We start from the raw sequence: 22,167 nt of genomic DNA, 5'->3' as shown, positions 1-22,167 counted from the left end.
CGGGGGCGATAAGGCCTCACACCCTACCGCTAGATGAGCTGTTTACGCTTTCAACTTTACTGCCAAGTGCTAACCATATGGGTAATTTTCTTACCCACACCTATATATGCCATACACACATATACACATATATATATATATATACATATATATATATTTTAGTTTGGTTTTAGATTTGTTTATGGGTTCGCAGCGCGCTTGTGGTTATTAATTAGAATTTATGGCTGTCAATTGCGCGGCCGGCCAGTGACAATAAATAGCCATTAGATACTTGGCTTCTTGATGACGGCTGACAATCTTATCGGTACATGGAACCACCGAACTTGCCTGACTAGCTAAACTTTAAAGCAGCCGCCTAACAAGCATACATACACTTAGGAAAAACTTTCCAATCAAATACTCTTAATACCAGATCGATAAATAACGATAAATAAATAATCGCTAAATGAGAAACCTAAGCAAATAGGTCCATATGTTTATGTAGTTTCGTCTAAGATTGATTGGCTCTCAATAATAATAAGAATACTATGTGATAGCAGTAAACAAAAATTTGGGGACTCCAAAAATGAACTGGACTCTTAAACATTTTTTGTAGACAAGGTTTTTATGTTAAGAAAGTGTTCAATATGTTCAAAGGTTCTTTATTGGCCATTTGAACTTTCGTTAAACTCAACATTGCAACATTTTAAAAAGCTTTACAGCAGTGGAAAACCTATTCATATACCCTATTTATATGTACCTAAGTCCATTTCACATTAGAAAAAATAAATGGTGTAGAATATATATATGTATGCATATAAATGTTGAAAATTCAGGAGAATCCCATAAAAATCCGCCTGACGGTTTTAAATAAATTTAATAAATTAACAACTAAGTTATAGACTGTCAAATATAGTCAACCAAGCAGCAAAAATGATTCTGAGCAACATTTTAAGAATCGCAGATCTAACATAAATATATGAGAGCATAAATATGAAAGGAATAATCATAGCAATATTAATAATAATAACAATTGTAAAATAAAGTCATTTTTTTCGAGTGTAAGGGCCGGCACACGCCCAGCGCTGTCCGGCAAATCGGTTTTTTCGAGTACGGCCGAGAGTTTCCGATCATTCCAGAGTCCGTCTAGAAACATTTCAAAAGCGCCGCATTGCCGCGTGTTCGCCTTTTTGGTAGCTTCTCGATGCTCTTCCTATTCGTGTAATCTTTTGAGTGGGTTCTGGCCAGCAAATTGGCAAACGAATCAGGGCCGAGCAGGTCGGTCATGCCGCAACCCGCACCCCGCGCCCCGTTGCCGTTCCCTGATTATTTACTGTTAACTGTTCATATTCACACTTCCAGCTAACGATAGATAGATAACCTTGTCCGTTTAACTCTTGGCGCGCTCTTGGACCCGTCCGTCTACGATTATGCCAGCAACAACAACTGCAGCAGCAGCAGCAGCAGCAGCGGCAGCGCTGACTGCGACGCCCGCCACTAATCACTCCAATTAGCTAGAAAGTGTTTTTTGTTTAAAATTCGCACGTTGTCGCCGTTTCTTGGCATTGTATTGTGAGGCAGGCAGCCAGTCAGACACTTGGCCAGCGGAGCGTCAGAGCCCGAAACCCAAACAGAAACGCCGAACAGGAACAGGAACAGCAACCAAGGAGCTGGCCTTTCCATAACCGTTAACCGCATTGTTTTTTCTGTGATTGTGTGAGTGCCCCTAGCTAACTAAACAAGTGTAAACGAATAAATATGAAAAGTTATGCAAAGTAGCAAAAGTAACAAACGTTAGGAGTCCGCGGCTAAAAGACTTTTGCACGTTGCGCGCCAAATTCAAACAGCCGAACCAACTAGATCGCAAATGCCATAAGAAAACAAACATCAAAACACGAAAACCCGAAAAATAAATCAACACTGAAAATGCAATTACAAAAAGTACCAAAAAAAAAAAACATTAAATAAATGTACGTTAAAGAGCCAAAGCAGAAACCAAACAAAGCGCACGACAAATTTGAATGCATGGCAAACACGGTGCCAGCCAAAAAAAAATAATAAATTAAATCAACATTAAGCCGAATTCTGATTACGCTTACCAGCTAATCGCATATTGCATTGCTGTGATTCAAGTGAACAATATGTTAATTTAATCAGCCTCAGGAAACAGTGTGAAATTTCGAAACAGTCGCTCGATTTTTTCAATAAATGCAGCTTAAATAATTCATATTTTTTAATAGAAATCAAAAGTGAACGATTTACAAACATTAAATCATACGCAAAGTATTAAACGATTTTATCTACTTTTTATTTTAAAAAATTTATTTAGCAATTATTATTATAATTGTTGAATATATAAAAAGAATTTAAATTAAATTAAAAGACAGATCTTTTATTTGTCAATTTTTGAATATATAAAAAGAATTTAATTTGAATTGACAGACATTTCGAAATGCATTTAAATTTGATTTTATATAGGAAATTATATAAAACCTTCATAATTTTTCATTTTTAAAATATCCTTTGGATTTTAATTTAAAAAGTTGAATATTTAAGATAACAAAATTAAAGCAAATTTTATATAATTATTAAATCTTAGATGAAGTATTTTTTATCTTTACCGAACTCAAAAATATATTCCAATAAAAAATTAATAATGATTAAATCCTAAATGATGTAAGATACATTGAATATTTTTCATTTTTAAAATCAAACTCAAAAATATATTCCAGTCAATTTAGTTTTATACAAAAAAATAAATATTAAATAAAATATAACGTTCCTTTTGATTTAAATTATAAATAATGATTCTTTTTGATTCTTACAACTCCAAAATATATTTATTATTTAAAATATTTATTTAAAAAATGCAAAAAAATTAAATAATTTTTAAATCTTCACTCAAATATGGTTTAAAATTTTCATTTCTTGAGAACTAAAACTTTCCTTTTGATTTCAATGATAAATATTGATTATATATGGACAGATGTCCATAATTAAATATAGAAAAGTATCAAGCTTTACCTTAACATATTCTCTATAAAAGAAGTAAACGCTCCAAGTCTTTCTCTGGCATAGTATAATTTATGCAGAGTAAGAGCATTTGGGCTGTGTGCACAACTTGGCTTGGAGATGTAACCTGCTGCCTGCTTCATATGTGCTTCAGTTCATTATCGCCGAAGGGGCTTTTTTTTACTGTCAGTATTTTTGAAAGGCCGGCTTAAGCTAAAGCGCGTCCGTTCGCCAAGCTGGCAGCTATTGTAAAGGGCCTCGCTTTGGCAGTGAACAAAATAAAAAACAAAAAACTTTTGCTTTTTCAACGCTCTTTCTGCTATTTTACTATATTTTTATTTCGTTGTTTTTTATTTATTTCGTATTTTGCTGTACATTTATTTGTGGCACATGCCAAAACATGGCCACTTAAGGCCCAATCTGTATTGTGTGTGCACACGGATAATGCAGATTACACACATAAATACACACACACACACACATGCACACATACCTTATGCTATGCTGTTCAATGTTTTCTGTCTCTTTGAATATTTTCAAATTTTTGCATATTTTGTTGTTTTTTTTTTTGGTTTTTTTGTTGTTTTCTATTTTTCATTCAGTTTCGTGTAATTGGGCAATGTGAATGCGCGCGCGCTCGTAAATGGCCAAAAAGACAAATTGTAAAGTGGCTAATTTTATGCAAATAACAACAACAACAACTATAACAACAATCGAAGCAAATGCAAAAGTGTAGCAATCCAAGCAGGCAGCTCAATACTTTTAGATACATCGCATACTTAGAATAATAATTCATATAATATAATTGCCGTTATTGCGTTCTGTGTGTGTGTGTTTGTCGGGCGCGTGTCTCACCAAAAAAAACAGCATAAAAAAAAATATAAATAATAATAATAATAGCTAAACAGTAGTAACAAAAAGCATTGCCCCACACGCAGCAGCTATAAAAAAAAGCGAAAAAAATATAATAATTAAAATTTTAAGAAATCAAACACAAATGAAGAAAATGGCCCATAATTGTCCCATTTTTGGCAGCAGCTCAATTGAATTGTTATATGCACACACACACACGCACAGACACACATGCATACACATAGGCATACACGCGACTGTTGCTTTTGCAATACAAATTCCCTGCTTAGCCCATTGTGCGGTTCACTGTATAATTAGTTAACAGAAAACTGCACCGCGATCTACGGTCAAAACTAAGCGACTTGCTGGCAAATAAATTAAAAAAAAAACCCGAAAGAGCGTCAGCCACAAAAACCGCAATTAAATACCAGATATAATAATAATATCAATCGCTCAGCACATATAGTATAAGAGGCTATCCCAATGGGCCAAGACACGTGCGCCTCGAGCACATACCATACCAAAAAAAACGACAAGTAAAAGTGCTTTGGTCGGTCAAATACGGCTGACAGATACCCTGCAGCCGGCGATTACAATCGTTCATTTGGTATAGACATACCAAAGACCACGTCTATAACTCCAGCCAATAGCTGATCTAAATATTTTAATCTGCGTATACTTAATGAGAGTTTACTTACCAAAATTTAGTTTCTGTAGCTCATAGGAGGAGCTTGTTTTAAAATCGATATTTATCGATATTATGGAAAACGGGCAAAGATATCGTACTGCGTCTGATCCACGAGTATGGTATACTTATACCCCAAATTATATAAGACTACCCCGATTAGACAGACAAATAGAGAGACAAAAGCACAGGGCTGGGTGGCTATATATGCCTCGTAGGGTCGGCGAGGCTTCCTTCTACCTGCTACACACATTTCCACAAAGCCAAATAGCATTTATTACCAATTTCTAGTCGGCACATTTGCTCGGCAGCCCCAGGCAAAGCTCGCGATGAGGGCAGCAAGCGGAATTGTCTACGGCCAGCGCTTGAGACCTTCAAATATTTTGCCAGTTCCCCCCATTGGAAGTGACGTCAGCAACATCATGAGCATCATCATTATTATTATTATCATCGGCAGTTGCTGTTGTTGTTGTTTTTTTTGTTTGTTTGTTACTGTCGGCAGTAGCAAGTTCTTTTTTGAAGCATGTATTATTATTAATAGCCAGTTTTTCATTATTATTATATACTTTATTTTCGCACGCTGTTTAAACCGCGCACAAAACGCGCACTCTAGTCCCAAGCCGAAATCCGTGTCCGTTTATTGCGCCGCAAAACTCCAATTTGGTAGTTTACCTAACTTGGCCTATAAACATTAAACACATGCTCGCAACTGATTCGTAATTCGAGACCGTTAAATGCATGTTCAAAAATAAACAAACAAACAAACAACAAAAAAACCCCAGCCCATCCCTAGCCCATCCTTGGAATTGGTAATTGAATCCCGCGGGAGCACATGCCGTATAATAATTTTTAATAGTTATACCTATTCCACAGCTAGCTAACAGCCCATAAGTACTTGAGCCATCGGGCCCGGAATCACGGTGTGCAATTTGAGCACACATTTTTTCTGTAACCATCATTACAGACACAGCTAAGTTGACATTTACAATCAGCATACTATACAGATTTAAGTACAGTTCACACGGTACCCAAATATATAACTAACATTTCTATTGAGTGGCTACCAGATGACTATAACTTAGCGAGTCTCTCATGCCCTCTAGCAAATCATATAATACGCTATATACATATATATATATAAGCTAGCCAGATAGCTGGGCACGTGTGAACTGAGCTTAACATTTACAGTGACTTTTACAGCATGCAATGTCACATGATGTTAAAGAGAGTTAACATTAAGTTAGGATGTTAAATGTCACATTTGTCCGTAACTCTCTCTCTTTCTCTCGCACTCTCTATCTCGCTCTTTTTGTTTCGCTCTCTTTGTGCGTCTTTCATCCTAATCGAAACTGAAAAACTGGAAAACACAGAAAAACCTGAATACTTTCGTATACACATCTATATACTACCTAAAGCACAAATTTACCTGTATCCAATTTACACTCCAAGTCCCAGACACACACACACACACACTCACGACTCGCAAGACTCCTCATTGGACCCAAAAAGATCGCTGATTCTTTGAGTCTATGTCGCTCTTCCTCTTCTTAAGCGTCTAATTTTGCGTTTTTAGCATACATAAATATTAATTTTTTGTTAACAAATTATAAAGCAGCGCCGCGCTTCGTCTTATTAAAAGCCATAACTTTAGGCATTTTTATGTTAATTTTGGCAGTATTTTTTTCCATATTTTTTTATTTGGCTTCAAGAATATCTATGCCACATTTTTGCCGTCTTCTATGTAGTACATACGTGCCATAAGAGTCGAGTGTTTGCCCAATTTCTCGCTACCTCGTTTCTTATCGCTTCATTGAAGCGACAACCAAAGTTGCTTTATGCTGTGTCTGTGAATAATAGTGTATGCGGAGTACTAATATGCAATCAATTGATGTGTACCTGCCCACCTGCCCACCTGTCCACCTGGCCAAGCGTCTCTACCTGTCTACCTGTGTATAACTGAAACAAAACAGAATGAAAAACAAAAAAAAACAACGACAAGCAGGAAACATGAACTTGAACTTGCCGCGGCCTGCAGCTAATTACAGCAATACACAACAATGGCAAAATGCTAGCCAGATGATGGGAATATACGCACCTACATACATACATATAAGCACTCGAAAAACTATTCATATCCATTAATTGTCCAACTATACGCCGTACTACAATAGAGTTTCATATGCATCACGTATGCAAATAATTGATTTTAATTAACGCTCCTCCATGGTCACTTGGTTCCTGGTTCTAACTAATTATAGTCGTTGTGCAAATTATATATGTTCTCGTTCACAGATGTACTATGCAAGATTTCCTCCAACTTGAACATATGTGCGTTTTTGTTCACGGATCATTTTGGGACACATTTGGGGTTGCCTTCTAGAATAGCTTGGGTGTATATTGAGCGATCTGTATGAAATGTTTAGGGCATACATATGACATCCAAATGTGTGTAAATATCGAAGCCCAGGAGTATACCTCCAAAAGTGCGGGGGAGGGTATTCAAAAAGTAAAACATTCCGGATCTGTGCATACTCTAACGATTTTGATTTCGATTCTTATCGATTTGATGAAAATAGCCCAAGTTATCGATGATTTAAGATCAATTTGATTTGGGCATTCAAGCAATTCAAAGTTTGTTCTATCTTTAAGCATTAGCCACATACACAAAGTTAAGTAAATTCTAGCTATCAGCTGTACTCATTATTATTATATTTAATTCAATACAAAATAATAATGAAATTCAAGACAAAACTATTCAAGTATTGCCTAGGTGGTCGAGTCATTGGGGCACATTAAAATACGAGCTTAACTGGATGTTGTAACAAACCAAGGGAATTCTGTTTCAGGTTCGATTATAATACAAATAATTATATAACTAAATCCCAATTCAAGTTAATCAAAACTAATTTATAAAGTGACTCTTGCTGATTGAATCTGATATCATATGAAAAGTAAAACCGAAAGTTAAATGAAATATAATATACAAATGTTACACACACACAGACACAAATGTTCGTCACAGTTGACGGAAATTAGTCTGTCTAACATATTGCAGGGAACATCAGATCGAAACCGAAACGAAAACCAAAACCAAAACCAAAACCAAAACCGAACCCAAACCAATTCAATCCCATCAAATTAAATCATTTGTCAACGAAAATTCCGACAATTATGGCCACAATTTCAATAACGAAAATCTAATACCCACCGTCTCGTTTCTGTTGCTGTTGATGTTGCTGTTAATAATAAAGCTTAATATTATTATTGTTATTGTTATTGTCATTGTTCTGCTTATAGTATAACACATGCCATGGCGCACTTATTGCGTATAATGTAAATATATATAGTGTACACACATCTATATATCTTTATATATATATAAATCTTTTTATTTATATATATATATATATATATATGTGTATATATACTCTGAGTTTAGCTCAAGCTTGGGCTATTACTGCCCATCTCAATGGGGGCCGTAATAAGTTTTCAATTGAAATAATGATCGTACTATATATAATATATATTTACCACACGTGATATTTTATGCCCGTTTTGTTTGGCTTTGACTGGCAAATTGTTTTATAATTATCTAATGGATTCTATTCAACATCTTTTTCTCTCATTCTTCTCATTACAGCAAACATTTAACTCGCCTAATTAATAATAAAACAAAGGGCAACTTTTACCCCCAACTAACCACCAAATAAAAGAGAGCAACACACAGCACAGAAAAGGCCAGCAAAATGACTGGTTTCACCAACGCCGGCTTTGAGAATGATGAGCCCGTCAAGGTGAGTGTTAATACCTGAGTTTACAACCTGGGCAATTGGGTATTGAGATGATTCGGGGCATTAGCTGGGAGCTAAAGCTGGGATGAAAGCGTGTTAGGTCTTGCAAAGCATAAGCGATATCGGGTTCACTTTTGGCTTATTATCGACTAGGCATAAATAGTGCATATTATGAATATACAATTGAACCAAGTACTTTTTTTCTTAATTTTTTTCTCTTCAATTTTTTAATAAAAACAATTGCCATTTAAATAATGCAATATCCAAGTTTATTGTCTTACTTATTTCGGATTGCTTGATAGACTAGAGGCACAGCACGTCTGCAAAACTGGTTCTGTAACTGAACCGGTTCAAGCACGAAATTCCAATTTATTATTTACAATGAACCAAAACTCAAGCAAAGCCGAGCCAAGAACTGAACCAGTTCATATTTTTATTCAAAACTCATCGAACTCAAAATAAAAATCAAAACATAAAACAATTTGAATAGAGCTTTAACTTAACGCTTAGCTTGTTTTTGAGTTATGCAATATTTTCTGCAGAATGGGAAGTTATGAATAAGAAATTGAAAATGTTTCTAATAATAAAATTATATGTCACGGAACCGGACTTCAGGTTCAGATTCATGAACCAAATCTTAAGACAGCAAGGAACCGTCCAGCTGGTAAAAGCTTCCTGCTTTTAGCCTCAGGCAAAAGTCAATGTACGCCTAACATATACAAACTGGAAAAAGAACAAGCATGAATCTGAGTTTAGCTGGAAAACCTTTCGAATTAGATATAACGAGAAGTCGTTTAGCGATTCGTATCGCATGCATTTCTTGACCTATTGATTTCAGTTGGTTGATGGAGTTACGAGTTTTTACAGACTTACTTATGTAGGCATCGATTGCACGGCAATTGTTGAGCTCTGATCAAAACAAGTTTACAATTCAATCCTATTCATATTTATTTGGAATGTATTTGTGCACTCGTGTAAAGAAATCAAGTTTTATGTTTGTCGGACTGGTTCGCACAGAACAGCAGCATTCAGTTAGTTGTAAGAAACAAAAAATAATATTATAGAAATAAAACCAATAAAAATTCCTTGATAGAATACATGTAATATTTGTTAAATTCATTCATGCGCATAACGTTAAGCCCAATTGATTAAGTATGATGTCTATAAGGCTGGCGATCATATTACACTTATTGACAGGCCAATCTCGTTAATGACTGTGTTTGCCTTCGCCAAGAAATCGTATTTTATAATGACACGCGTCACATTATTTATGATGTGCCCCAAAAAGAAAAAAAATAAAAAGAGATATTAAAAAGAAGGAAGTATTTAAAAGCAGCTCACCTCTCACATGCTTATATGTATTTGTATATATCTATATATATTTGATGATCACGGGATGTTGATGATTATGAATGATGATGTTGCTGGCTAATAGGCGGGCGGGGGGCGGGGGTTGCGCTGTGAAATAAAGTGGCCACTCCTAAAAAAACACATAAAATAAATTTCACCTCAAGAAACAGAAACAGAGACACAACGACGAAGCCCACGCGAAACAAGCCAAGCCAAGCCAAAAAGAAATGTGACAGCAGAAAGCGCTTTAAAGCCAAAGACAAACACGAATACGAATACTCGATAACTAAAAGCCCATACGTACATACGTACATACGTATATATGTATGTATGTATGTACGTATGCTATGTATCGCATAATGCCGCCAGTTATAAATGAGCCTGTCCTAATTGAAACTGAGCCACAGTCGCGTTGACTTGAATTGTGTTTCTGCAAATTGCAATTTCAAAGAGCTGGACATATATCCACATATATACATATTATATGTATGTATATATATATATATGGTTATCATAAGTGGTTTTGCTGGCAAACATAAATATTGGTCATTTATAATGAGTCTTGTAAACCACCCATCGGCCCATTGGCACAGCATCCAAAGTGCTCAGAGCCAGTTCCAAGTGTCGGTCACAAAGAATTCTCAATGGTAAACCCGTTTCTTTGCTGTTGTTGGCAGTGCACAGCCACATTAAGAAACCAGAGAATCGGGCAACAAATAACCCAAAACTCAATAACAAATACAAATTTATGTAAAGTCAAGAGACATGTAAAAATATGGCGAGAGGAGACGGCGCAGCGACCAAACAAACACACAGACAGACAGACAGACGCGACAGACACGACAGACGGAGGGACGTAACGACGAATCGACAGACAGGCTGAAAGCCAAAAAGCGAACACGAAACGTGCCGAGTTTAAAAATAAAACAACGCAAATCTCGTGCGCCGTTGCGCCGCTCTACGCGCTTCTCACTGTGACAAGGCGCTCTGGCGATTGCCAGTGTGCCCCTCACCTGCCTGCCCCCAGCCAGCCATCGCACATAATGTAACTGGTTTGCTGCTGGCGGGTATGCTGCTGCTGCTGGGGCTGGCTGCGGCTGCTGCGGCTGGCTGCGAGATTTTCTGTGCTTTGTGCTCTCTTATCGTATGGTATTTTTTGCATGATTCGCACTTGCCACATGATTATTATTATTGCATTCGCGGATTTCGATTTCGATTTCGATTTGGATTTGCATTATTTTAATTAGTGTTATTATTTTATACAACATGCATTTATGTCTGTCTGTCTGTCCGTCTGTCTGTGGGCCTGTGTGTAGACATGGCCGTTTTCTTGGCAAATTTGCTCGCAGCGCCACCTGCCGTCAGTTACAGACATCAGCTGTTTTGAGCGCACTGAGACGAAGGCGAGGATCAAGCGGTGAGCGTAGACAACAACATTTACAGTTACAGCCAGTTGCTTGTCGACCAGTTTTTATTTATTTATAGTATTCATATTTTTAGTTTTTTTTTTTTTTGTATTTTTGTATTATTTTTTATATACACTGCATGTGCATATAATGCACATGTCTGCGATCTGATCGCACGAGCAGCTTGGTGGACAGCAGAATTTGATTCAATTTTCGTTTGAATTTGCCAATTTTGACAATTGAATACTTTTTTGTTTAATGCAAGTTCAATTACAGCGTGTCCTTAAAAGGGAAATAATTAGACAACTTACTCTGCATATGTTCATATTCGATGCCAACAAAAATAAAGTACCGAAAAATAAAACGAGATGGTCGCAATTTATCATCTAAAAACTTAGGTGAAATAAAGATCAGATATTCAAAAGATAAGAACTTATAACTATATAAACTACAAAAAGAAAACGAGATAGTCGGCGACTTTTCCTCTTATAACATAGGTGAAACATTGATTAGATATTTAAAAGAAACCAGAAGGAAAACAACCTTTAAACTAAGAGTAGAACCTTTAACATATGAACATTCAGAACTGAAGCAAATAGTATGAAAATTGTGTATATTTCGACAGGCAATTATATTTAGTTGCGCTTCGTAATACTGTTATTTTAGAGAAGGGTGTTCCAATTTCCACTCAGCCACTGACAAATGCGGCGTATGAGTAATATTTAGCCAAACGCATTCGTCTGGGCCGCATTGACGTGGCCGAAGTAACTCGTGTTATTATTTGTGTATATTTATTTTGTTTGTTGTTTTGTTATTTGTTGGTCGCCAAAAACTTGTTTTTTTTTGTTGCTGTACCTAATTAAATGCAATTTTTTAATGTCAGCACAACAGCAAGAACAACAACAAACAACATCAGCAATAAGATTAATAAGAATGATAATAATAACAGGAGCAACTTTACAGTTCCACGTATTTAAACTTCATTATCATGCATTTATAATATGCTTAGATGTGTTTGTTTAAACATTTAAGATGTTGTGTTTTATTGATAAGGTCGGGGAATTTTCGCTGCCCTGTGATTTGCATACAAACAAAGCGAGCTCTGCCCCACCACCCACCACCCAACCCCGACCCCGACCCCAGCCTGTCATCAGTTCCTCCGGCTGCGTGTGAACCTTAGCCGCAACAACGGGCTATTATGCGATAATATTTAAACTACTTACATACGATATTGTTGTTAAAACAGTAATCGATTCAAGCTTGCATAACGCAGCTAGCTTTTGTTGTTGTTGTTGCTGTGGCTGTTACCTACCTAATTGGCCAGGGGACGTGGACCCAACGCCGATGTGGGGCCGTCGGCTCCGTTAAATGCCAATTACAGTTTCGTACCTCCCAAAAATGAACTAAAAATAAAAAAATAAAAATAAAACAAAATACAAAATACAAAACTTAACGTATATTGCGTTAGCGCTGAAAATCGCCCCCGCTGCCGCCCGCTCTGTAACCTTCTGAGCGGTTTGCCGCGGTGCGGCAGCGCATGCAAAATCACAATTTCGATTTTCGGCCAGTTCTACGACCGTGCCCAGTTATCTGGCAAGTGGCTTGCGCATTTTTTATGACCATTTTGAAGACCGCGACGCGCATGCGCAATGTAAAACGCGCACCGAACGCACACAAGACGCGCGAAAAACGCGCGCATTCACGCATTTTATTTTCGAAACTAAAAGCGCAAACGCGCCAACACATAAATAATTAATTAAGATTGTCCATGTGCTCGCGTGTGTGTGTGTGTGCGTGTGTGTGTGCGTGTGTGTGTGCCAAAGAAAGGCAAGCCAAAGTGCAGCCAAGTCGCACCACAAATGCTCTTTCGCTTGCAAACTAGGTTCAATATTTGTCGTAAAACTATCTTTATTATAAATTTCGTAGAATTCCATTCGAAACAAAGCAATCAATTGATCAGCAATTCCAAGACTTCAATTAGGAATAATACAATATTATCATTCGATTCTAAGAATTCAATTAGGAATAATACAATATTATCATTTAATCATATTCTAAGAAATCTACGAAGAATTTTCTCATATACAAATATTAAATTAACTTTTGACAATGGGGATTTTTCAAAATTCCATTGCACAGAGAGAAAAACTGAAGAATTTTTTACTTAAATCAAGTAAAATCAAGTCTAAAAAATCCGATATATCGATAAAATTTGACTTAAGTAAGAAAATACTTTTTAAAAGCTTGAATTAAGCTCTTTTTGCTCGATTCTGAATGCGACTGCAAATTTGACTTATTTCAAGAAGTTTTTACTTGATTCGAGCTCAAAACCTCCAGAATTTTGTATTTGGAAAGCAAGTAAAATAAATTCTTGATATGCCGTTTTTTCTCTGTATGTGGAAAATGAAATGCAACAGCATAATTTTTCAAGAATTTATGTTTCGAACTTGTTTGGAAAATATACATATACATATATTACAATAATATAAATTTTAGAAATTCTAAGAATGTGAAACTAATCAATTGTTCTTATCGAATACCTTGAAACAGGAAGGGATAATAATGAATGGAGTTCGAATTGATCTTAAAATTCATAGAATGGTATTCTTATGTTGCACACTTCTGTGCAGTATCAGTCTATATGTATTCCGTCTTTTTTACACATCCTAAACCGAAATCTTGAACAACGATTAATTTTCGCTTTACTTTTGCTTTATTTTTAGCCAAAAGCTGGTTTCGAGCCCGACACCGCCTCGCTGCGAGAGAAAGTTGTGCTGAATCCGGCCGAGAAATGGCGCATATTAAAGAATATCTCAATCATCTCGATAGCGTTCATGGTGCAGTTTACTGCGTTTCAGGTGAGCGAAATTGAAATTGATTAACGAAATGCATTTGGATGCACCTGCTAAGCAATCGACTTATGCCCCAATTCCGTTTCAATTCAATTCAATCCAATTCAATTCAGGGCACGGCCAATCTGCAATCCTCGATCAACTCAAAGGATGGTCTTGGCACAGTATCGCTCAGTGCCATATATGCGGCGCTGGTTGTCTCTTGCATCTTCCTGCCCACGCTGATCATTCGCAAGCTGACGGTTAAATGGACGCTCGTTTGCAGCATGCTCTGCTATGCGCCGTACATTGCCTTCCAGCTGTTCCCGCGCTTCTACACCCTGGTGCCGGCTGGCATTCTGGTGGGTTTGGGCGCGGCGCCCATGTGGGCCTCCAAGGCTACATATCTGACACAGGTTGGGCAGGTGTATGCTAAGATAACTGAACAAGCTGTTGATGCCATTATTGTGCGCTTCTTTGGCTTCTTCTTTCTGGCCTGGCAATCCGCTGAGCTTTGGGGCAATCTCATCTCCAGCTTGGGTAAGTCACCACACATCCCAGCCACCAGGGTTCCATATCTAATCTCTCTCTATCTCAGTTCTGTCCAGCGGCGCACATGGTGGCAGCAGCAGTGCCAATTCCACAATCACAGAGGAGGATTTGCAGTATTGTGGCGCAAACTTTTGCACCACCGGCAACGGCGGCCATGGCAACCTGGAGCGTCCGCCAGAGAATGAGATCTTTGAGATCTCTATGATCTATCTGGCGTGCATTGTGGCCGCCGTGTGCATCATTGCCTTTTTCCTGGATCCCCTAAAGCGCTACGGTGAGAAGCGCAAGGGCTCCAATTCGGCTGCGGAACTGTCCGGCCTCCAATTGCTGTCGGCCACGTTCCGTCAAATGAAGAAACCGAATCTGCAGCTGCTCATACCCATTACCGTCTTCATTGGCATGGAGCAGGCCTTCATTGGCGCCGACTTTACCCAGGCGTATGTCGCCTGCGCATTGGGCGTCCATCAGATTGGTTTCGTGATGATCTGCTTTGGCGTTGTGAACGCTCTCTGCTCCATACTCTTTGGCTCCGTGATGAAGTATATTGGACGCCTGCCCATCATTATTCTGGGCGCTGTTGTTCACTTCACGCTCATCTCCGTGGAGCTTTTCTGGCGGCCCAATCCCGACAATCCAATCATCTTCTATGCCATGTCCGGACTGTGGGGTGTCGGCGACGCCGTCTGGCAGACGCAGATCAACGGCCTCTACGGTCTACTCTTCAGGCGAAACAAGGAGGCTGCCTTCTCCAACTATCGCCTCTGGGAATCCGCTGGCTTTGTCATCGCCTATGCCTATGCCACAACGCTCTGCACCCGCATGAAGCTCTACATTCTGTTGGCGGTTCTCACGCTCGGCTGCATTGGCTATGTGATTGTTGAGATTCTCTACCGAAAGAAGGTAAGCTAGGTCCAAAGCTACTATTTACTAAATATATTGATTCAAATGCGTATTTGGTTAAAGTAACCAATTGAAATGGGTTTTTTATTAATTATTTTGTATTTCTTTTATTTACAGCAACGCAAGATGAAGAAGCAGGAGAAGCTCGAGGCCGCCGAGAAGGAGAAGGAGGCCGCTGCCGCTGCGGCAGCTGCTGCAGCCGCTGCAGAGGCCAATACCGGCTTCGGCGACGGTGTCGAGGAGACCGATGATGAGCTCGATGATCTTGAAGAAGATATTGTAGTCACGCGCCTGTAATAATCGTAATTTGTTAATTGTTGTACGTTCTTTTTGTTTATTTTGCCGACGACGTCGTTGCGGCTGCAACAGCTCCACTGTTAACGGTTAACAGTGAGCAATTCTGTTAATCAAACACGAGTGCAAAACTGTAAAGCATATGTAAATTCAAACACACACACATACACACACCAAAAGCTGTTGCATAGCTGCAGGCGCACACATTTCGTCGGCGCCAATCGGCGACGCGTCCGAGCTTTTGTCGTTGTAGTTGTCGTAGTACTTAGTACATTCCCCCTTCCCAATCCATTTAAAACAAAAGGCCAATAAGCAAGCACAAGCGCGCACACCTGCGCTTATATATAAAAATATATATGTGTGTGTGTGTGCGTGTGTGTTTGTATTTAAGTGTGTGTGTGTGTGTTTGTGCTCGTGTCATGCACAAATTCAGTTTGTACATACATATGCAAGAAATGTTAGCAGAGAGTTTTGCAACCTTATAGCAATCGACGACAGATGGCGCCTTTAACTTTACGTAGTGTGAATTACAAGCATCGGTGTGTTAGTTTAGCTGTAAGAAAGACACGCTCACACACAGACAAAAGACACGCACACACACGCATGCACGCACAAGCACCACGCACAATGATAACATGCTGCAGCAGTATGTGTGTCAATATGCCTATTAAATTGTTATTTTATTTTAAATACTAGATTTAAATCTAAACATATATGTATGAATTTTTTTTCAATTTTTTTTTTGCTTATATACAAAACAACAACAAACAATTAAACAAACAACAACAACGTGATAACCAGCCACAATCAAAAACACACACACACACACACACATATGTATACAAACGTACACACACAGACACGAGTGCACGCACACAGTCACAAAATAGTCAAATTTCTAAACTAAAACTGGCCGCGAAAACTAATATTAAAAATAATTATAATTAAGCAGTCGAAAAAGAAAACAAACAAAAAAAACAATAAAAATATATGCAAAAGAAATATAGAAATCAAGCAATTAAAACAAATTTGATAAATGCATAAGCAAAAAATATAGCATGCAAAATGATAAATACATTTTTTGCTCAGTATTATGTTGTAAACTAAATTTAAGTGAGTTATTGTATCCTGTTTTTTTTTTTTTTATTTAACACTCTTTTCTTTTGCAAAAGAAAAACAAATTTGCTACAAAAAAAAAGCTATCAAAATAGTATATTTTTATATGTATATATATATATATATATATGTTTATACATATAAACAAATTGAAAATTTTTTTCATTTCGTGTTGGAGAAGCATTATGTAAAACCTCCCTTCGATTGCAATTATTATTATTTTAATATTGTTGCATAAGCACAATATACATACACATATATATTTTTTTTGTTTTATTTAAATGTTTTACCTAAATATAATCAAATCAAAACAAAATGCAAAAACAAAACAAAAATTATATTAATGCATACAATTTTCTTTTTTTTTTTCTTAGTTGATTAAGTAGTTCATTATATTATGTAAAATATAAAAATAAATAAATGAATATAAATATTTGAGATGGTCGTTGATTTTAATTTGAAAATGGTTTTCTCTTAATAAAAAAAATATGTATCCAATTATTGCTACGGTAAATCGGAGCTGGGTAAAGGGTATCTCCCAGTCATACAATCTTATTTGTTAGGAGCCTAGTGAAGCTCTTAATTGCCGCGCTTGGTTGAAATATCTTGAAAAATAAAAAGGTTTTCTTATAAGAGTTTAGTTTAAAACGGCTCGTTCCAATAAAAGTAATATGAAACAAAGATTTTCATATGCTCAATGGTAAGCTGGCTGGATAAGGGTAAAAAATTAACCTCCCAGCTCTACTCTACTTAACTCCATGTTTCTAAACACTTTGTCACTCTATCAATGCTTTAACTGGTTGAGAATTATAAAGCGTGGCATGCAAGGCTCAGTTTTTGATCGATCTTTCCGATAGCATCTTTCATTTAGCTGAACAGGTCTGATAGGGCCTACCTGGACATATGTACTGCCTGCAACGAAAATTACGATAGTTTCTGCATGATAGTTTAAACTAGACAGACAGACTGACGGGCATGGTTATATCAACAGTTGATGGCTATGAAAACTATATTTTAAAGAAGTTCGATGGAATTTGAAAATTTGTCGTTGCAAGCTTTGGTTAAGATAAAAAAACAATCCACAGCATTAAATCTAACTTAAACTGTAGATCTTGATTTACAATATACTTAGTGCAGTCAGATTACTCGTAATGTTATGATGCCCTCTGGTAGGGTAAAAAATAACAAAAATAACATTATCAGCGGGCTGCAACTCCCTGGCTCTTGTATACCTCACGACGCAATTAGTCAGGGTAAGTTCGACGTGGACTGTTATCGCTCGCTGCACGAATAGAGCTAAATGCTTATTAGTATGTTCGTGTATATAGATCTGCGGATCGGTTTATTCTATACTTTAATTATTAAAAATAAATACATTATTGTTATTGAAGAAAAAATGCCTTAAATTTGTAGCAGACTTAGACTTTGATTAGGCAAATATGGAATTACAGCTCAATGGCATCATCTGCCTTAAACTGTTTGTTCTTGCGACGACGACTGGATTTGATCTTGCTGAGCACGCTGTAGGCCTGCTGGATTTCAATGAAGCGCTGGTGAGCAGCGGGTCGCAGTGCCTCATCCTTGACTTTGTCGGGATGGTTCTCTTTGGACAGTTTGCGATAGGCAGCCGTAATATCTGCCTGCGAGGCGGTGGCACTGACGCCCAGTACCTTGTAGGCATTGCGTTCACCATCCACATCCATGCTCTCGAAGACCTCCCGCCACGTCTCGTACCAGCCATGATGCTGAGCATATGTGTAGGTGTCGTACAAGGCCTGCTTTAAATCTGTCCACCAGGCGGAAGCGAGGAAATTTTGCAGGGCCTCGTGTATGGGCACTTCGCCACCATCGTCGTCTCGAATGGTCCCGTTGAAGAGCACCACAGAGCCCCACAGGCTAAAATAAATGCAAATGGCTGCGCCCAGCTTCAGTGTGCGTTCGGTGGGACCGCGTCTGCGCGGCGGTGTACGGCGCCAATGCTTCGAGAAGGTATCAAAGACCAGCGCAGACACAAGCGACGTCAAGAGCAGTGAGTATGTCTCATCATAGATGAAATAGCGTGACGGGTAGGCAATCATTGCGCCTATAAGGCAGTGCCACAAAACGCCGCGCTCGCGTCCAATGTTGCCCACGGTCCAAACGCCCAGCGATACGAAAATCGGGATGAACCAGTGTAACCAACCAAAATCAATGCCCGCAGTGATGGCTTGCGGTATGGCAGAGCTAAACAGCTGGCCAAACAGGTATCCAATCATGATTTGACCCAGAAAACGCTTGGCCGAATACGGCGGTCGCGGATAGGCCTGCAGCTTGGCGACAAACACTTTTAGAAACTGTGGATCCTCGTTGGCATCGCGCACATATTCGGGTATGAGAAACAGCTCGCTGAACCAGCCAATGCCCAAGTAACCGCCCAGCGAGCACCACCAGACAAAGGCGTGACGGTCGCGATGTAAATACAAGTGGTGCAGTCCAAATATGCCGCCAACGAGCCACAGCACATAAGCGATCACAACGGACTTCTTGCCCGGCAGTGCATTCTCCTCCCGGTACGACTTGACTTGTCCATTTGCCTTCGCTGGTGAGGCAGAGTTGGTCAGCGACTCACAGGCAGAGCCCTTGCCGTTGTTGTTGTTGGTCACAACCGTTTCCTTGGGTGCCATTGTAGAGATATTCGCACTGCGGTGTTGGTAAATGCAAAATGTTATAAATTGCTAGCAATTGTGAAATCAAATTCAATTCTTACCCGCAATAGCCCAGATTCAATTTTATGAGTCTTACTTTATTGAGTGGATTTTTCGTTCTGCTGTCACAGTAAGCAGCAGCAGTCAGTGCGAGTCGAGTCGACTCACTCATCCGCGATTCAAACTTTCTCTTTTCACAAATTCTGTGCACGCAGCTGCAACAACAACAACGACGACAACAATAACAACAGTGCGCAGAGACGACTGGCAGCAGAAACAGTTATAACCGCACTGATGCGTTCAAATCTTATTAGTTCTTAACGCTTCGTTTTAACTTACAATGTTAAACAAATAAAAACTGCGCGCTACTTCACAAACACAACGTTCTATCGCTCTCCACTTTGTCCGCGAATCGTTTAGTTCCCGTCTTTGGCCAACGCAACTTCATTCCCAGTTGAGCCTGTTGCGTTTCGGTAACTTCTTTAAGCCAGATCACTATTTAGACTTAAAGCGTTAAACAGTCTGGCAAGCCTGCTACAAATAGTATTGAAAAACTCGAAGAAGTGTTGAAAGCGACGAAAAAAGTGCTGCAAAACGTTGGTTAAAATAATGAATGCGCGCAGATCGAATTTCAAACATTAGTTTATATTAATTTGTTAGTTTTTATACTCTTATAGAGTGTAATATAATTTAAATGATAAGGTATATAAGATAAGGATAGCTGTAGACCAATTTTTGTTAGTTTTTTCAGGATATCTTGACGAACTTGAAATTTCCTCTGTAAAGCTGGGTTCTGTTCGACCTGCCGGAGATATAAATTAATTATTGTGTTTATTATTGTTGCTAAGAAGTGGCTGCTGGATACATATTCCAAATAAAACAGTTTATTTATCGAATGTAAGTATTTTGATCAGCTCAATTATCTCCAATATTCATTTTTTTCTCTCGTTCGACTGTTCAGTTTAAAGTGACTTATGGAGTTCTTTTTTCATACTATGCTTGAAAAATTTGTTTTTGATCAGATCATTCAGATCATTTGTCATGGTATTAAATTTCAAAATGAATACCTAATCCATAAGATTATGTGGCCACAGTAATTTAATAACATAAAGATGAAGAAAAGAAATAAAATTGAAAATGTTTTGTTTTTATTTGAATGCTTACACGTATAAAATGTAATTGGGTTTAATTTGACACGGTAATTGCGCTCGCTTAGATGTAGAATGTCTACATAGAGTTAACTTATAGATAATATGCAAAATTAGCATAGATGACAGAAAATATGAGCATATAATTCTTAGCAGCTTACAGGCTAATGGTTATGAGAAAAAAATTTAATACTTTTAATGTGCGGCTTGTTTGCGTCGCTCGGTTAATAAATAAATATATAAAAACCACGAAGAAAAAAAAAAAACAAATTAAAACATTAAGATATTAACATTCCAATTTGATTTAACATATACAAAGCAAATTTTTGAGTATTGGCAATTAGTTATTTTTCTTTTTGGGCTTCTTGGGGTTACGTGAACGCGACTTGGCCTTGCACAGCGGACAAATGGGCGCATTGCGATGGATCTGCTGATGACAGGACAAGCACGACTTCATTGGGGGCGGTTGTTGCCTCAGGTTCACATTGAAGTCGGAGCGAAAAGATGGATGGTGCCCAATTCCAATGGACGGTGACTGTTGCAAGCGATTTGTGGTTGGCGGCGGCGGCGGCGGTGCCGAGAAATCATTCTTTCCGAGACGCGCTGCGGCTACGGCTGCGGCTGCGGCAGCGCCAGCGCTGCCCGGTGCGCCTGGTGGTGCTGGTGGCATAAATGCATGCCCTGGCCCGCCAGCCCCTCCACTGGGCACATTCGAGCCGCCGCCGCCACCGGCGCCCGCTGCATTCGGCGGCAATGCCGTCACCGTGGCCTCGGTCATCAGCGGATGCCGTGCGTGTGGTCGCGCCAGAGATGTGGGTTGTGTGACGGCCGCCGCTGCCGCCGCAGCTGCTGCAGCGGCCGCTGACTGGGCGGCAACTTTAAGGAAATTAGTCTGAAAGCGATCTTTTGATATGGGGCTGCCCTCCTCCTCGTGCAGGTCGCGCAGCGGACTGAGACCAAGGTAGTCGCGCCGCATGTGGTCGATTTGATACTTGAGGGCGAGGTATTCCTCATACACGCGGTTAGCCATATCGAAAGAGCGCGTCTGATTCTCTTTAGTCTGCTTAATTATATTCTCCATGTCATTGATGTCCGCGTGTATCTGGCGCAGCTCCTCTACATGCGACATCTTCTCCTCCAGCAAATGCTCCATTTCCTTTCGATATTCGTCTAAGCACTTCTCCTCGTCATCGCTCAGCTTCACCTCCTTGATAATCCGCACCTTAAGCTTCTCCAACGCCAGAGTCTTGTCCCGTATATCCTTAATTGCCTCCAGCTTGGCGTAGTAGTGCCGCTCGTTGGAGCTAGAAATCTCGCTGGTGGCCATTTTGAATGGCTGCTCTGATATTTATATCTGCTGCGTTTGATACAATTCGGGATTTTGATTTATCTGCGGCACTTTATATATTTAGTGTAAGCCTGGTATCGTTGATGCAATTGTGCAACGGAGAGGTGCAATTTTTAATTGAACTTTTATTATTTTTGTATGCTTTTTTCACTTTTGCTTTGTGTATTTCGTACAGGGATGGCTACTTCCAGCCAGGGCCTTGTATTTAATAGTATCGAT

General features: G+C 38.7%; 3 protein-coding genes across 5 annotated transcripts in view; 1 reads left to right on the top strand and 2 right to left on the bottom strand.

Moving 5' to 3' along the window:
• Nucleotides 1–16,639, top strand: part of LOC135440031 (UNC93-like protein) — a 30,178-nt gene extending 13,539 nt beyond the window's left edge. Inside the window, exons 1-6 of one of the 2 annotated variants that reach the window (XM_064699002.1) lie at nt 1,681–1,695; nt 8,169–8,322; nt 13,799–13,933; nt 14,041–14,446; nt 14,505–15,358; nt 15,476–16,639. In XM_064699002.1, the coding sequence (XP_064555072.1) occupies nt 8,275–8,322; nt 13,799–13,933; nt 14,041–14,446; nt 14,505–15,358; nt 15,476–15,655 (1,623 nt within the window). In that variant the 5' untranslated portion in view covers nt 1,681–1,695; nt 8,169–8,274 and the 3' untranslated portion in view covers nt 15,656–16,639. Of the gene's footprint in view, nt 1–1,680; nt 1,696–8,168; nt 8,323–13,798; nt 13,934–14,040; nt 14,447–14,504; nt 15,359–15,475 lie in introns of those variants that run through there. The other variant, XM_064698993.1, reaches the window with a different exon arrangement.
• Nucleotides 16,640–18,083: 1,444 nt separating this feature from the next.
• wus (TM2 and DnaJ domain-containing protein wurst) lies at nt 18,084–19,948 on the bottom strand. 2 transcript variants are annotated; one of them, XM_064699022.1, is made up of 3 exons: nt 19,792–19,946; nt 19,515–19,667; nt 18,084–19,447 (listed from the first exon to the last, which is right to left on the bottom strand). In XM_064699022.1, exons 2-3 carry the CDS (start codon nt 19,622–19,624, stop codon nt 18,214–18,216), a joined length of 1,344 nt encoding a protein of 447 aa, XP_064555092.1. In that variant the 5' UTR covers nt 19,625–19,667; nt 19,792–19,946; the 3' UTR covers nt 18,084–18,213. The 2 variants fall into 2 exon arrangements, with proteins under 2 accessions (XP_064555092.1, XP_064555085.1); XM_064699015.1 differs by having other exon boundaries at nt 19,515–19,948.
• A 630-nt stretch (nt 19,949–20,578) lies between these two features.
• LOC135440426 (zinc finger C4H2 domain-containing protein) lies at nt 20,579–22,158 on the bottom strand. The gene has a single exon (XM_064699577.1). The coding sequence runs from the start codon at nt 21,925–21,927 to the stop codon at nt 20,941–20,943; it is 987 nt and encodes a 328-aa protein (XP_064555647.1). The 5' UTR covers nt 21,928–22,158; the 3' UTR covers nt 20,579–20,940.
• Between the last annotated feature and the right edge of the window lie 9 nt (nt 22,159–22,167).

The sequence above is a fragment of the Drosophila montana genome, unplaced genomic scaffold (genome assembly GCF_035044405.1).
Source record: "Drosophila montana isolate Dmon_TW-CO22-7 unplaced genomic scaffold, ASM3504440v1 contig_1624_1, whole genome shotgun sequence".
Taxonomy (NCBI): domain Eukaryota; kingdom Metazoa; phylum Arthropoda; class Insecta; order Diptera; family Drosophilidae; genus Drosophila; species Drosophila montana.
The sequence above is the reverse complement of the archived record's forward strand: the minus strand, read 5'-3'. Positions and strand labels throughout refer to the sequence as shown.